At 39.2% G+C, this 16952-nt stretch overlaps 1 protein-coding gene across 1 annotated transcript; it reads left to right on the top strand.

Annotated features, from left to right (window-relative positions):
• Positions 1-720: 720 nt before the first annotated feature.
• Positions 721-16347, top strand: LOC146549152 (phosphatidylinositol 4-phosphate 5-kinase type-1 alpha-like). Its single transcript, XM_085262778.1, has 16 exons — positions 721-859; positions 1234-1383; positions 4718-4752; positions 4975-5058; positions 7017-7147; positions 7296-7413; positions 8172-8324; positions 9184-9483; positions 9618-9814; positions 9913-9996; positions 10635-10683; positions 10768-10852; positions 10939-11109; positions 11273-11459; positions 12347-12431; positions 12525-16347. Exons 2-16 carry the CDS (start codon positions 1335-1337, stop codon positions 12528-12530), a joined length of 1734 nt encoding a protein of 577 aa, XP_085118904.1. The 5' UTR covers positions 721-859; positions 1234-1334; the 3' UTR covers positions 12531-16347.
• The last annotated feature ends 605 nt before the right edge of the window (positions 16348-16952 follow it).

Genomic DNA, 16952 nt, shown 5'->3' with positions numbered 1-16952 from the left:
ACTTGGAGTAATTCTGGTGGGACGGCCACTCCTGGAACAGTTCCCTGCTTTTCTAAGTTTTCCTGATTTGTGGATAATGGCTCTCACTGCATTTTGCTGGAGTCCCAAGAAATTAGAAATTGCTTTGTAACCTTTCCAGACTCATAGACGTCAATGACTTTGTCTCATAGCTGTTTCTATAGATTGTGACATGCTGTGTTCCTTTTTAAGATCTTAATTCAACTACCAATGAAATTGAACTTTTTCACAACAAAAGAACAGAGACAAAGGTTTCTGCATGACTAACCACAAAAGTAAATGGCACTGTATGTGTGATCATGAAACACTAAATCAAGTCATTAGCCTTCATTAATACGTCATTCAACTTAAATTTTGATACTTCAACTACATTTTATTCCCAATGTATAACATTTTGAACAAAACAATTTTACTACATGATAATATTGCTACTTCTACCTTTTTAAAATGCTGTTTAGCAGTACAAATAAGTTATTTCTCTCTTCTACGTTTTTAAAAATAGCTACTTTTGCATTTCTTATTATTCCCACTACAAAGCTTCTTAACTAATTCTTTAGATTAAGTTATTTTTCTTGTTTTCCCCACCTTTTTTACATTAATTTTAGAAGGTTCTTAAATCATGGGGTGGTGTTATGTTATTTTGAAAGTGCCTATGTTATTCTGAAATATTTCCCCACCGGAAATGCTGTTCTTGCCCAGACTAGCAGCCCAAACAAAACTGCCGCTTCCGCACTGCTTCCTTGTTTATTTGTTTTGAGGAAAACACCGCCTTTATAAAAGAATAAAAAGTATTTTTTAAATTTAATTAGAAGCTATAAGAACGTCTAAACACGATTTTCTGGTAAGTTTAATGTTTTGTGTGTATTGTCGAGACTTATCTGTGTGGTTAAAGTTAGAAAAGTTAAAGCAGCGGCAGCTAGCGTTGTCGCCTATGTTCAGTTGAATAGCGCTGCTCAGACGTTTCGGTATCTCCCACATTAACATGTCACAACACGCATTAGCCTCTCTGTGTTGTTGTGTGTGTGTTTCTTTTTAAAAGTTAATTTACTTAATAGCCTACTCGATGCTTAGTCGCTTTTGGTAGGAAGCTGCCGCCTGTTTATGTCACCTTTGTCTCCATCAGCAGAGCTGTTCAACGTGGCTGTTGTTGGTATTTCTAGCATGAAATCATGTAGAGTGTTTACTGTTCTTGAGCTGGGCATTTTTTCCACACAGGTCCACGCCTTGCTGAACTGACGTCACCGATACATTTGAAGGGGTGAATAAAGACCCCCAGTTTCCTCCAAATCAAGTCCAGAGTGTAGTTTCTTGTCTGAATGGCCACAGCTGCAGAAGAGCCTCCAGGGCTACAGGGCCAGACTGGCAGTAAGTACTGTGTTGTAATACACCACCTTTCGTGCCAGTGCATACAACATATAGCCTGAAATAACTTTAATTGCTTCATACAGATTCACTTCTCAAGGCATGTCTCAGAAATAAGCGATGACTTATTTCTGAGACATGACCCACGGTTAGGTCTCACATGGTAGTGTACTCAAGATAAAGAGGTGGGGGTCCATTCATATGGGACCACCTGGGGATAATAGAGGAGTAGCCAAAAATGCTTACCTGACATCACGTATGTAAACTATGCTTAATTATGTTGACTTATGCATGTTGTACACAGGCATATTTTAAATACTTCAATCATTACAATCAATATAGATGTATAATTGAAGCCATTTAACAGAGTCCTTAATAGGTTAAAAGACAACCTTTTTTTTGTCTTCAGTAAATTTGGGGCATCTCAAATAAAAGAAGAAGAAAGCAAATAAAAGTACTTCGCAGAATATCTTAACTATTCCTTTAATGTGTACTAAAAAGGAAAGAAAATGGAAAAAATATGTTTATTTACCTCACATCACAGTAGATTTATGACACAAAGTTTTCATCAGAGCATCTGAGGTAAAAAACAAAAAAACAAAAAACAAAACTTTAATTGAGTACAAAGGCCACTTTTCTTGGCCCGAGTACATAATTACATCTTAAATCAGATGTTTCTGGCTGTCCTTGATTTGATCTTTAAAAAAAAAAGTGGTTTGCAGGACAAAGTACATGGATCTCATGCTTCACAGAAAGTTTACGTACTTGCCTCACTTTATTAAAGATTAAAACGAGCGCTTTTCCAGAAGTTTTGTGCCATTGTGTTAAATGGTAAACGTAGAAATATATAATCATTTTGAATTTGATGCCATCAACTCATTTGGGACAGGAGGATGTTCAACACTGACTGCTCTAGTTATGAAAACATACTGTTTTCTCCTTATTGCTTAACACAGGAATTCAGCTGCACAACAGTTTCACACTATTTCTATCCCTCTGAACACTTTTATATACACCCTGTCACTGCTGTCACTACTCCAGAAAAATGTTGTTACTCAGCATCCGTTCTATGGAAATGTACAAGAACAGCATAGACTCTGAAGAAAGGAAACCAGTTGTTGACTGTAAGAAGAAAGGAGCGATGAGTAACCGGAACTGAAATTAAGGAAGTGTGAATAATAAAGTGTTGAAACAAGAGATTTTGGCCTCCTTTGACTAGTTTTACATTTTCTAATGCCACATTTTTGTTAGTGGGTGTTGGAACTGCAGTAATAATAATAATAAGTCCTTACTGGATTAAACAAGGACCTCTTTCAAAACTAGCTGTCTTTCTAGCTGCGTATGTAGCGAGAAAAATTGGTATATTAATGATGCTTTCACACATGTGTGAGTTAACCCTGCCTTGTGAGCTAATGCCCTCCCATACCAGTACAGATTTTGGCTTTTTGAACTGATAGCAGTCTGAATGGTCTTTCCCTCCCTGAACTCAGAGGATGAGGCATTCATGCTATCCAAAAAGGATTTCGCATTTTGATTTGCCAGACCACAGGCAGCAGGAGGCTTACAATGGGCTTTGGGGATGGGGCTATGAACCTAAACATAACCGGTCCATATATAGTGAAGGCAAAAAGTCTTTGTTATCTATGTCAAGAGAGGTCTGAGTATTTTCCTGTTGGTTTTGGCCATTTCACAAACAAAGTTAGAGTAAATGAAATCTTATAAAAAGTACCCACAAACTTTGCCATTCTTACAAATTGTTTAACTGAAATCAAAAATAGATGTGTGCTATTAAAAAAAATGAAGCTTAGAGAAGTTGTTTATTATTGGTCAAATAAGGTGGATCCAAGCATCAGCTCTTTTCTTAGTTGATTCTAGCCTCAGTTTTGAGAAGTGTCTCCCAGTGCTTCTACCATTTTTGGAATATCACAAGATCGATACTCAGTTTTAGTGGCACTAAGACTATCATTCTTGCTTTTATTTCCTCTCATTTGGATTATTGTAATTATTTTAGCAGGTATCAATCACAAATCATTGTACAGTCTTTTGATTGTTCAAAATGCAGCAGCCAGACTTATAAACCCAAGCGAAGTTAGTGTATTTAAATGCGTTTTAATAACCAAGGTCACGTGCATTACATTTAAACATACTGCAACTGCTGTCCCTGTATAGAAGCCTGTTAACTGGCCCCACCTCATGCTTAAACATGAAAGGTGATTGAGTGTTTGCTGTTCGGGGTTCTTGATGGTGGAGTGACTTGCATGAGGAACTCCGTCTGGTTTTGTTGGTGCTTAAGTCTCCAGTCTTGTGTGTTTTATTATAGATTTCATACCTTTGACATAATCATCATCATTATTATTATTTTTATTGGTTCTACTATCACAGTCCTGGCAAATTTCCTTTAACTGAAAGCCAAAAAGCTCCAAAATGTTTGACATGCTGGAGAAACTCTCAATAGTCAGTTTTGAGCTCAGGCCTAGAGCAAGCAAAAACCTTTCTGGATTTAAAATAAATGTGTTTGTTGTCTTAGTTTTATTTGTGGATACAGCAGTTGTGTACACTGATAATGATTTTTATGAGGGTTGTTCACAACAGGATTGTGCTTGCCTTTATTGCATTGCTGTCTGAGCATTGAAGATGACAGGCATTTAATATTGCTTCTTGTGTAGATTAGAAATATTGGCAAACCCCTCCCCAGCTTTAGTTCTGCAAATTAATGGCCAGTCATCTTCCTTATTACAGTCGTCTGGTGATGTTGTCTGAACCTTGTTGATATTTGTTGCGTTAATCAAATTCAGAATAAACATATTTGTTTAAAAAAAACAAAATTTTTTTGTGTCAACACAGTGTCCCAGCTGTTTTGGAAATGGTGCTGTAATATACATAATAAATGTTTAAAGGAAAGTGAATTGCAGACATCATGATGTTGTGTCACTTTCACAAGTGTGTTTCCTTAAAGATGAACGGAAGCTAAGTGTCATTAAGTTCAAACACCAGTAATATTACAGTGTAATACACATCAGGAAATTCACCGGCTTTGTATGAACTCACTTTAATAGCATCCTTATCTAATTCCTTCCATTGCACACAAAGACCTGCAGAGTCAGTTCTGGAGGAAACTGTCTTCTTTCAGAGGTAATGTTTGAGGTGTGTCTGCATGTTCAGCTGCACTCTCTATTTTCAGCGTTAGGGAATGGTAGAAGCTGTTTCCGTCTGTGTTGTTTGACATTACTGCATCCACTGTAATAACTGTTTGCCTTATCTGCTCATTTCCTGTCCTGTGTGTGTGTGTGTGTGTGTAATTTCCTGTGTAACATTATGTCTTTCTTTCTGATTCCAGACTTGAATGGGTCTCGAAAAAATGCTTCAGCTGAGGTGAGAAATGAGAGAATTTGTGGGGAAGAAACTGAAAATCTGTCTCGGTCAGTTAGGAATTGCACATTTCTTTCCCCATAAACAGTTTGGGATTAGCCCGTATTCTGCTGACAGGTCATTTGTGCCTTCCTGTTTGAATCGTGAGAATATTACATGTTCCTGCACTTACAATGAGTTCTTTTCCTCTTGTAATTCTGTTTTGTGCCATGTTTATACTGACAGGGTCCAAGTGCTAGCACATCTCAGGCTTTGAAAAAAATCGGGCATCGTGGGATCGATCCCACTGGGGAGACGACGTACAAGAAGGTTGGGGATCAGCCATTGCAGACTTAAGCACATTTTTTCACTCTGTAGAGCTGCATCTTACAAAAACTTTCATTATCTTTTCCTCTTCCAATTGTTCTCTTGATGAGTTAATGAATTATTTGGCTTGTAAAATAGTGATAGTAGTGTAATCTCAAAATTTATAAATCTGTGCCTTGGTTTGTCTGCTGCTCACTATTCTGGCCTGTGAAACGCACAGCAGTCTCTTTTTATTGCCATTAGCTTAACCCTTCATCACCCACACATATGATCTAATCTGTCCTGCCTTCTTGAATAAGTGCTCTCCGCTTACTGCTAGTGTTCATAATCTGGAAATCCTTATAACGCAAGTGCTCTGTGTCTTTTCCCTCTCTTCAAACCTCATTGTGGGACTTCTTTGTGATTATTCAGTTGAACTTGACACCCACAGGGTGTTTCTACAGGCTGTTGGGAGCTATAGTTACATTTCCTACAATTTGTGAAGTCCACCAAAACAGTGTTCCATATTTTAAGATAACCCTATTTTATCCTATAATGGACCTTGGAACAGCCGTTTGTTCATTCACTGTTTGAAACACACTGTTTAAGGCCCCAGTCAGACAGGCCTAGACCAATAGAAAAGGTAATGAAGTACCTGTTTGTGAGTATTACCCAACTGGTTTACTGGAGGCTGCTGCCAGCTGCTGGGAAGTTGGTGTGAAGGTGAAGTTTCCCAATTCGCATAGGCCAAGACACTGGTCAGTGACCCCTGGCAACTACCGGTCACAAGGAAAGTGTGTGTAATCTGTGGGCTGTTGCTGGAGTTTGCTTGAAGTCACTTTGGTTGCAAAAATGTATGCAGGGCTGCAACACAAGCATCTTTCCGATTGCTTTGGTCATTTTTGCATGGACGGCACCATCTTGTGCGCAAACCCTTACAAACTGCTCGCTAATTGGGAGTGAAACTGCGAAAAGTGCAAAATGGAAACGGAGACCATTCGTGACTTGCTTTGTTTGGACGACTTTTACTTTTAAGACAAATGGTCTCCGTTTCCAGCTTGTGTTGCACTTCTTTCAACTAAATAGCAAGTATTTGCAGACAAGCTGGTTTCCTCTGTGCCAACTCCAGGTGAGCAAAGCAGTCACAAAGAGGTTTTTGGTGCAGCATCTTCTTTGCAAGTGAGTTCACCATGCGACATTCAGCAACCGCTCTTCAACCTGTCGGGGTATACACAGTTTTCCAAGTGACTAGAGGTTTCCAGATGGGTCATTAACCAGTCAAGGCCTGTGTGACTAATGCCTAAACTTCCTTCTTTCTTCCTTTAGCCGACTCCCTTCTTATTGGCCTCCTTTCCTAAACAGCATGCTTGAACGGCAGGTGGGTGGGCTACTGTGCTCACAGACAAGCTTGATATGAACATACGGTATTAGGGATGTCAGGTTAAAGGAAGCTGAAGCTTTGTACATGTTTAATAGAAGCAACAACCACTGTAACCATGCATATGAAAAAGCATAAATGGTGGACTTGAAAATGCAGCCACTAATAGCACTTGTAAAATGTGCACTTGTGCTGGCACTTGTTGCTGTGGTGGTACTTCACACTGTTTAGAGTACATTTGAACCAAACCGGAATATTTTCCTCCTTTTTAAACCATTGTAGGCTTTACATTTATACCTGACCACATAGCAAGTGAAAATGAAAGCAAACTGAACATTGGTCCCAGTAGAGATTTGCCTCTCAGCTGAATGTTGAATGTTGAGTGTGTTTGTACCATCACCACCACCCCACCTAACAGTAAACATGGGCTCTGTTTGGTGAACCTTTTGAGTTAACCTATCTATTAATCTTTAGTGAAATGTCTGGAAAAAAAGTGTCTCCCACCTGCCAAAGCTTGCAAGTCCCTATGCCACTTAATTTCTTGAAGTATTCACTTTGAAATGCATTTGTTGCATTTGATACATGTAAGTTTCCTTTCTTCCAGACAACATCATCAGCTCTGAAAGGTGCTATCCAGTTAGGCATCACGCACACGATAGGCAGCTTAAGTCAAAAACCTGAAAGAGATGTGCTGCTGCAGGACTTTGAGGTGGTGGAGAGCATCTTCTTCCCCTGGTCAGTTTGTAACGATGAATTAGTTTGTAAAGGAAATGAAATGTGTGTCTGCCCTGTGTGCAGACAGGATCAGGATATTTTACTTCTGCAAGCCTACTTTGAAGCTGTGTGGAAAATAATCTTGTGCTCCTCTGTTTGTGACCTGCAGTGAGGGTAGTAACCTGACACCGGCACACCACTATGGAGACTTCAGGTTCAAAACATACGCCCCGATGGCCTTCCGCTACTTCAGAGAGATGTTTGGCATCCGGCCCGATGACTACATGGTATTCTTGTATAATCACCAATTGTTGTCCAAAATATTTCTGAGGAAAGAGAGCAGTTCACTTTTGGGGAAAGGGAGTGTTTGAGTAACTGTGACTAGGGAAGTGTGAATAATGGAGTATTGACACAGGAGAGGAGTGGAGATGCTGTTCTTACGGTTTTAAAGTAGGGGTGTCAAATGTAAGGCTGGGGGCCAGAATTGGACTGGTGACAATTCCAATTTGGACCGCCGATTTTGAAAAAATGTGAAAGAGGGCATAATTTTCAACTGTATATTTAGAAGTTTTACAGCTTTTCCTACTGATCAAGACCTCTCCCATCATCATTCATACTACACCAAAGAAAATTCAATTATAGATATCTGTAATTTTACACGTTTACTTCTTACAGTTTAAGCCTAAAGAAGCATGCTGACAGATTTCTTTAATTTACTACAGCAGTATTTCATTATCATGTAGAAAAACGGAGACCTGTTGTTGAAATTGCACTTCTTTGGCCTCTATTAAGATATCACATTGATTAAATGTATATTTAAACTTTTTTTAGACTGACAGATATTGAAGATATTTGGATATTTCATGTTTTCTGCCTCCTGCATGCTCCCTCCAGGTCCTGCCTCTCGCCCAAACCAAACTCTGTATGCTTTGTAGTGAGAACATGGCTTCAGTCAGCATTCATGTGTAAAATGTAGCAATAAGATTGTGTTTTTTTGCTTTTAATCACATGTGTAAAGACCGTTTTTTTTATGTTGTGTTTATAGTATTCTCTGTGTAACGAGTCGCTGATCGAGCTGTCCAACTCCGGGGCGAGTGGATCTTTGTTCTACGTCTCTAGAGATGATGAGTATATCATCAAGACGGTGCAGCACAAAGAGGCAGAATTTCTGCAGAAACTGCTGCCTGGATACTTCATGGTATGATTTGATGGTCACAAAATGTCCTAATCATCATCCTGTTATCACTATCAAATGCAAGGTCTTGGATATCAGTGGCGCTTTTACAGCGACGCTTTGCTACCTTTAAAACTAATCTGCAGTTGTTTTGTTAGTCTGCAACTGCCATAGCTGTGGGCATTATGTTTTTATGTTGTCCTCATGTACTCCACCTACGATTATTATCATGATATCCCTTGGTACTCCTTCTGGGAATTTTATTCATTATCAACTTTAACTCAAGGAACTGATTAGAATTTAACGGCCAAAGATCAGCTTTCACCTCACGTGTGTTAATTGTTGCATTCTAGTAAAATTTCACAATAGGAGTGTCCTGAGAAATTTTGCAGATATGTTTCTTTGGATTGAAGGACGACATGATTAGATTTGGTACTGTGACTTTACAAAACATGTCAACTAACACAATAAAATCAGAAGCTGTCATTTTGTCTTGAGGCAAAATATCAAAGGTCACATCTGGATAGCCATGGATGTAAAATGCAGCCAAACGGGTTGGTGCAAGACTGGAACTATGAGGCCGTATTTACAGTTACTGAAGTAACACTCTGCAGTCAAATATTGTTCCTACTTTGTTTTCTTGAGCTGCTAAAATGCTTTGTTTGTCTTTAAAGTCTCTCTCAACTAGTTAGTCTGGTTTTCATTTAAAGCACTCGACATGCTTGTTACTGACTGAGTTTACTTTTGCTCTGGCACATCTGCCTTCTTTTTTTATCAGTTTACTTAAGTCAACCATTCATTTAACTTTTGGTGACGCTGATACTGATGTTTCTTTTCATTCTTTCCATATTTCTTCCTCCTACTATTTTTCTTTCTGCCTTAGAACCTGAACCAGAACAAGCGGACCTTATTACCAAAGTTTTATGGGCTGTATTGCGTCCAATCAGCTGGTAAAAACATCCGCATTGCAGTCATGAATAATCTGCTTCCTAGTGCAGTACGAATGCACCTCAAGTATGATCTAAAGGGCTCTACCTACAAGCGACGAGCCTCGGCTAAAGAAAGAGAAAAGGCTGTACCCACATATAAGGACCTGGATTTCATCCAGGACATGCCTGAAGGGCTCTCGTTGGACGCTGATAAGTACAATGCTCTTTGCAAGACCCTCCAGAGAGACTGCTTGGTGAGAACTGTGAAAACATGAGGCTACCAGAATAATAACAGTGTTGGAATTGGTTTAGATAGAATCAGTAAAATGTCTTCCCTCTAAATGTCCTCCTGATCTTATAGTACTCATGTTCCTTAATTTCCATCCAGCTCCTGCAGAGTTTCAAGATTATGGATTACAGCCTTCTGGTGGGAATTCATAACGTAGATCAGGCCTGTCAGGAGCAGGCCAACGAGGAGGCGGGGGCTGGGGCAAAGGGTCAAGTTCAAAAGGCTCTGTACAGCACGGCTATAGAGGCCATTCAAGCAGAGGTGGGACGCATGGGATCCATGGAAACCGAGGACAGGTGAGTGACGGAGTGTCTGTGATCGTATCGAGCAGGCTTGTCCCACCAGTTTCTGTCTGAGAAGAATTACAGAAGACTAAAGGTGTTTTTGTTTGCAGAACGGGAGGAATCCCTGCACGAAACTCGAAAGGCGAGAGGCTGCTGGTGTACATCGGTATTATTGACATTCTTCAGTCTTATAGGTAATAATTCACTTTATTGTCCTCATTGAGCTCACATAACAAAAGAAGCACATGAACAGGAAAGCAGCAGCTTCCGTCTTTGTCTGTTCAGAATGCGTTCAGGGACCGTATCAAGTGTTAAACCCCGGTACACTGTCTCGTTAGCTAACCTGACGTTTTACACTAAAGGTCAGAGCGGACAGTAGAGAATGACTACGGTCGGTCAGTGAGGCAATGAATCTTTGTTACTTTATTTAGAAACTGTGCAAATAAACGTTATCTATACTGGAAAATCTCTGCCAACATGTAACCATGACGCCACCTGTGGTGACTAAAATATGATCTTCTTTGTTCCACTGTGGACACGTGTGGCCAACATCCAAAATAGAGTTCACATGACATGAGTAAACAGGATTTCAGCATCCAGATAAAACTACAAGGGCACTTTCAAATGTTTCTACAGTGAGCGTGTGATAAGAAAATACTTCTGTTTGAGGATCTAAATTTTATGAAAAGCATAGAGGGGGGAAAAAGTAGTGCTTGGACGAATGGGTAAATGAGGCAAGCTGCATTGAGCAGTTAGAGTAGAAAAAGTTCTATATAAGAACCAGTCTAGTTACCATTTACCATCAAGTCAGAGTGTGTGTGTGTTTTTTCAGATTGGCAAAGAAGCTTGAACACTCCTGGAAGGCTCTGGTTCATGATGGGGTAAGGACCCTTACTAGTACTAGCTAGTTTGGTTGCAATGATTTAACAATACAGATTTTAACTTGTTTTATTTCTTTTTTTCAGGACACTGTATCAGTGCACAGACCGGGTTTCTATGCCGAGCGATTTCAGAAGTTTATGTGCAACACAGTGTTTAGAAAGAATGCATGTAAGTTTATGTTGTCTCCGTCTGAACATGACTCTGTCACACCAGTGTTACTGCACAGACTCAAAGTTTCTCTGTCTCGTATCTAGTGAAGACCTCCCCGTCTAAGAAGCGCCGTGCAGGAGCCGGTCCTGTGAAAAGAGCGGCTGGCTCTGGACCTTCTCTGATGACCCAAGCCAGCAGCAGCAGCACCGCCCAGAGTCCTTTGCTCCAACATCAAGCCAGTTCAGACACCAGAGAGGACAGCGAAGCAGACAAAAGTGAGGATGAAAGAGCACAGAAGCTTTAACTTCTCTATGGGGAACTATTTATGTTTCATATTTTTCATGACAGCTGCAAACATTTAGTCTTCTTACATGTACCACTATGGGAGATGCTTCTTTTTCAACACAGCAATAAACCGTTTTTGTCCCCTCTCGCCAGTTATGCTCGCAGGTCGTCCTGACCTCCTCCCAGATACCATTCCTCCACGCAACCCTGTTGCTAGCGCTGTTGAAACTGCCATCTCCTCCTTGGGAAGCCCCAGATTTTTACCAGCAAGTCGTCTTCAGTCTAACACTCGGGGAGAATCTTCGAACAAGCAAAACGAGGAAGACAGCACCCCCAAGGGGTAAGAGGGGACATATAGTGTAATAGTTTGTGTATTAACGATCCACCTGTCACTTTTATGACAGTACACACAGACACACACATTTTCCTACAACACACCAGTGTTATCTGAATGCATTGATTAATGTCTAATTACACTAACTGAATATGGTAGTACCAGAAGTAACTTGTAATCATCTACTAAATGTTCTGCTTTGGATATAAAGTGCACACACCTGCTGGTGTATTTGAATCACCACAAGAGCTGGACAAAATACCAGAAACAAAACAAAGTTCAACAACAACACAGTAATAACATATTCAAACAAAAATGTCTTTAAAGATGAAACACTTAGTTTCACCTAAAACAGAACTTTATATATCCTTCTCTGAAGTAAGAAATCTTCTACTTCTCCCATTTAAAGTGATCCGAAATGCAGTGCTTCTTTCAGGCTGTATTAGAGGCCTACATTTTTAAACTCCTTTTTAGATAGGTCAGCTTTCACATGATGTGTTCTTCAGTATTTTGTTTTTGCGTGTATGGAAGTGTGTATGTTGGAATGAACGTGTGATCCTTTGGTTAATGTGTGGCTTTTGTTCAAGTTGTGAAACACTTTGAAAAGTGGAATGCAAATCAACTTAGGAATAAATGAATGACCCATTGATGCACAGATTGGAAGTGAGGCCTTCTCAGAAGACAAAAATGTGCCTTAACCAGAACTTCAGGAAAGTCAACATTTTCCCAAAGCAGCACAGGATTCTAGGCATGGAAACAAGCGTCGAATTAGCTCATAAAGCTTTCTGTAAAAAATGCAGTGTATATTCTGTTAATATTTTCACCTCCACAACCAGTGCCTCGTACTGTGTTAAGGTTCAAATGCATCCTCATGACTCTCCTGTTGTTTTCAGGGCTCAGTCTAGGACTCTTGAAGAAAGTGGTGCTGAGGAAGCAATCTCACTCAGCGACGTAGTCCCGTGTGTAAGCAGCTGCTCAGTAAGTTGATTTCAAACCTCAGGTTCTGCTATCAAAATATTTACTCGTATTTGAACTTTTTTTAAAACTAATACTCTTTCACTTGGTTTGCAGGTGTAGATGTGAGGAAAAAGAATGACTTGAAGGATGTTCTGAGCCTTCCTGAAATCTTATAACTCCCTTGGTATGATTTGAGGTACCAGAACTTACAAAAAAAAAATTACGCAGTGCATCTCCTGGACCAAGAGGGATATGAAATGTTTGTTGTCTTTGTTTTTTTTGCACAATATGATAATGTAACTGGGCGGTTGTGTCGCAACACTAGTAACTGCAGACACGGTAATGCTGTAGTTATTGAACACTATTATTAAACCCATAGGAGAAGTGCCTGTAGTCACAACCAATGATCATTTTTGGCTCAGTTAAGCATTTAGTGTGGAAATGTTGCCTTATTGAAGAACTGAGATTCTTCATTCAGGCCTGGCTATATACGTCATTGTCCTTTTTGGGATTATTATTATTTTATTTTATTTTTATTGCTTCTCTCTTCTTCTTCTTTTTTTTTTTGACCAAATGGCTGTAGCACGTCTTCATGCAGATTTTTCTGTGTGCCTGCCGCCCACCCGAAGGTCCAAGTCTGGAGTAGTGTTTGTGCTACCTGCTTTGACGGAAAGCCTTATGATGAGGATTGAGAACAGAGTTTTAAATAAAGTCTTAGTTTTTAAAGAAATTACTGTATTCATGCATTGTAAGCTTCTGATTTTTAAAAGCTTACTCTGAATGCAAATCATGCAGGACGAAAGACCTTCAGCTTGTGCTTTTTATTTACCCAAGTATTCCCGTGGACCTGGAGTGCTTTTACAGACTGTGAATCTTAAATATCACCTGTGATATTCAGGCCAGAAGGTTATTTTAAATGTTTTCTTTTTATACGACTGGCTTGTATTCAAATGAGACCGATACTGGTACTCGGTAGCAAAACTAATGAGTTAGTCAGCTTCGGTGTCACGGACCAAACCGGCAAAGAGAAGCTTGTGTTATATATGCAAGAAAAACAGAAATAGGAGAATCACACTAAACCTAACCACTTTAGGTAACCAAAGAGCATGTTGTGGCATTAGTACAAACTGGTACAATCACTATGTTTTTGTAATAAGTTGGGACATTGAAATTAATATTGTACTAGTAAAGTTGCAGTAAGTTTTTTTTTAAATATATATACATATATACTGCCAGCACAAATGAAAAATTACTGTTGCATGTAATTTGCCTTGTTTTGTTTTTCTCCAGAATAATAGACTCCTATTTTTCTTTTCTTTTTTTTTTCTCAACACTGTGGTTTACGCCTAGCTGAAGCTAATGTGGCCTTTAGCTGTCCTGCAGTAAGTCTGACCTTTCCAATTTAGATTATAATAGTAGCTCTCAATATAGTTCAACTTTTGTGAAAATCCTGTGTTAAGAGAGTTGTGTGTTTAACTTTGTGATATATTTGGAGGGTGTTTGTGCTGCTTCACAGGACACAGTGCACACCAGCACAGTGTGCACTGTTGGTATAATGCTGTTGCGCTTTTGTGACAAGAACAGCATCGTTGACCAGCGTAACACCTGAAACAAACCCTCGCTGTCATGGAGTTGCGGAGCTGCAGCAGTTTACAAGTTGCTGATGTGCATCGTGCGCAAAGAAAGCATCTACTTCTAAATTCAGACATGACTGTCACCTGTACTTTGTGTGGGATTTTTGTGTTTGTTTTTAATTGATTGTGTTAGTTTTTAAGTGATTTTATTTTTCACATCTAACAGCACAGGAAACTTTTCTAAATGAACGTTTCAAAATGTGTGGTGGAATAGTTGGACCTACTTAAGTGTTATTGTTGTTTTCGGTCTTTGTGGCCACTGAAAACAAGGGCAGGATGTGCAAAAAAAAAGAAAGTGAGTAATATAGAGTTGGTAGGAGCTTTGGCTGCTGAATATCTGAACTATAATCATTGGTGGTACTGCATTTTCTTTTCCACTATTTACATTTATTTGCTGCCAGAAGCAAACTAAATAAAACTGCAACTATATATGACGACTTCTATATACTTTCTAACTGATTTATGATGTGCTGTCTTTGGTTATTTTATCATTATGCATTCCTGTCCATTCGCTTTTTACTCATGCATTCAGCATTTCCCAATTGCTACTAATATTTTTTGTCTATATTTATTACAATCTTAATATAACTTGTTGGTGCAATTTCCCACAGGCTTTAGCATTTCCCTCGACCTCTTATTAAATTCTGATATTGATCTGTTGATGTTGTCTTATGATTGTAAACCTCTCAGCAGGACCTGTAAATCCAGGGTTAACAGAGCCGGTGGTGTTGATTTTGTTAGGTAAAGCTAAGAGTAGTGAGACTGAAAACTGAGGGGTACCTATTATGGTTTAACTGCTATTTTTTCATTAGTTAAATGGTGATGACTGCCTGATGTGTAAAGGTGGACGCTAGCCTACCTTTTCATAAGCTACAGTGGAGATAAAGAGCTTACACACCTCTGTTAAAATGCCAGGATTTGCTGATGTTAACGTAAAATTATACCAAGATATTTGCAGGTTTTTTTTTCCACCTTTTAATGCGATCTATAACCTGTACAGTGGAACTAAAACTTATAGTTTGTTGGAGCATACAGAAGTCTTTTAGGGGGAGTACATCTCAACTTTCTTCTTTGCAAAAAGCACTCCAAATCTAACAGACTGTGAGGGTGTCTCCTCTGCACAGCCCCCTTTAGGTCAACCTGTAGAAAAATGCTGAAAAATGTAGCCAGGCTTGGATGTTTGGAAGTGAGAAAAGGCTTCTGTTTTACCACCCTACCCTACCACATAGCCCAGACTCATGAAGACTACTTGCCAGATGACCACATTTCTTCTGGTCTCTTCATAAATTTTAGAGTGATGTCCAGTCTTTGCAGTCCCACTGCCAAATATTCTCCACGTGTTCATGACTGTCTTCACTGTGTTTTGTGGTACATTTAATGCCCTCTCCTGATTGATACCTTTCAATAATGTCATTCATTTGACAATAATGGCTATGACTTTAAGATGCAGCTATGTAAATATCAGGAACATCTCACTAGAACATCTGAATTATATGTGATTTTGATCAAAAGATGGCAGGTGTGTGCAGACTACTTAACATAAATTTGATTGCAGTTATCCGAGGTTATCAACACTTATGTTTTCAGTTTATGTTTTAGTTAAACTGTGTAGTTATAGGTCGCACTGAAGATGGAAAAACAATCAAATTTTTTTTATTTTATTTATTTTTATATATCACAAAAACCTGGCATATTAACAGAGATGTGTAGACTTTGTATTTACTGTAAAACACAAAACAAAATGTTTTTACTCTCATGTACAATGTCTTAACTTGGCGTTATGTTTGGCTCATGTTAAACTGCAAATACTTCCCAAGTATTTGATGTCTAAAAATGCTGAGCTGCATATAAGGATATAAGAAAACTGTAACTTAAGGGATGCTTTTTTGTTTACACCGCATATTTCAGTGAAAAAACTGTGCAATAATTTAAACCAGTTGACAATTTTCCCACCAGGAGGAATTATATAAAGGCAAACCGCATTTGTAGATTATTTAATTCACTTGTCTGTTAAACCAAACTCTGAGGTGATGCCCTGTCCCGACAATAAAAGTCTTAATGGTTCCAAACAGATGCACACGTAGCCCTATTTATTACAGCGTTATATAATGTATGTATTACTCTGGTCTCTCTAATGTTTATTTGTAATTGTGGTGGATTGAAAATTGCTTGCTCCAGCATGGCAAACCTGAATTGAAGACATGAAACTTTTTTTTTAAAGCCTCCTGCTGTAACTGTTTTAAATCATCCTGTATTTTTTTCCTACTCTGAACTGTTTAGAATAAACATGTGGATTCATCTGCTGTGGTGGCCAGTTGGGAAATAATTGTATTCGTTCAGATTATTAAACATGACTGTGAATGAGAGGGACGCTACAGTGAAGGTGAGTGCACAAGAGAGATGAAGAGAGTGCAGGCAGGGTGGCGTGGGTAGAACTGAGTATAAAGACTGATTTGTGAAAGAAGGAGAGCAGCAAGAAGGAACTTGAAGGTTTGCAAGATTGTGGGACCTGCTATGATGTATGATTTGGAGTTGCTGGCAAAGATGGAGCTGAAATTAGAGCTGACATATCTAAAGATGTTAAAAGTTTCATTAGCAGTGACCAGAAGGGACAAGATTAAAAATGAATACATATGCGGGACAGCTGGATCGAGCGATTTGGAGACAAGGTTAGAGAGGCAAGGCTGTGATATTTCGGATATGTAGAGGAGGGACAGCGGATATACTGGACAAAAGACGCTGAATTTGGAGGGAAAGAGGAAGACCTCAGAAGAGATTCATAAATGTAGTGAATGAGGACATGCAGAAGACTGGTGTGACAGATGCAAGGAATAGATGATGGCGACCCCTAAAGGCACCAGCCGAAAAGAAAAGATGATTCGGGGGTGATAAATGAGTTAATCTATAG

Source organism: Mchenga conophoros, linkage group LG22 (genome assembly GCF_057382185.1).
Source record: "Mchenga conophoros isolate Kocher_MC1m ecotype Shallow Benthic linkage group LG22, M_conophoros_male_GT1.1, whole genome shotgun sequence".
Classification (NCBI taxonomy): domain Eukaryota; kingdom Metazoa; phylum Chordata; class Actinopteri; order Cichliformes; family Cichlidae; genus Mchenga; species Mchenga conophoros.
This window is presented reverse-complemented; position numbering and strand designations above follow the sequence as displayed.

What these genes read in the sequence shown, in the direction of transcription:
- LOC146549152 (XM_085262778.1), top strand. Translation starts at nt 1,335, where the DNA reads ATGGCCACAGCTGCAGAAGAGCCTCCAGGGCTACAGGGCCAGACTGGC. An exon ending in CCCTCCAGAGAGACTGCTTG is followed by an intron (nt 9,484 to 9,617) that starts GTGAGAACTGTG and finishes ATTTCCATCCAG; the next exon opens with CTCCTGCAGAGTTTCAAGAT. An exon ending in AGTGTTTAGAAAGAATGCAT is followed by an intron (nt 10,853 to 10,938) that starts GTAAGTTTATGT and finishes TCTCGTATCTAG; the next exon opens with TGAAGACCTCCCCGTCTAAG.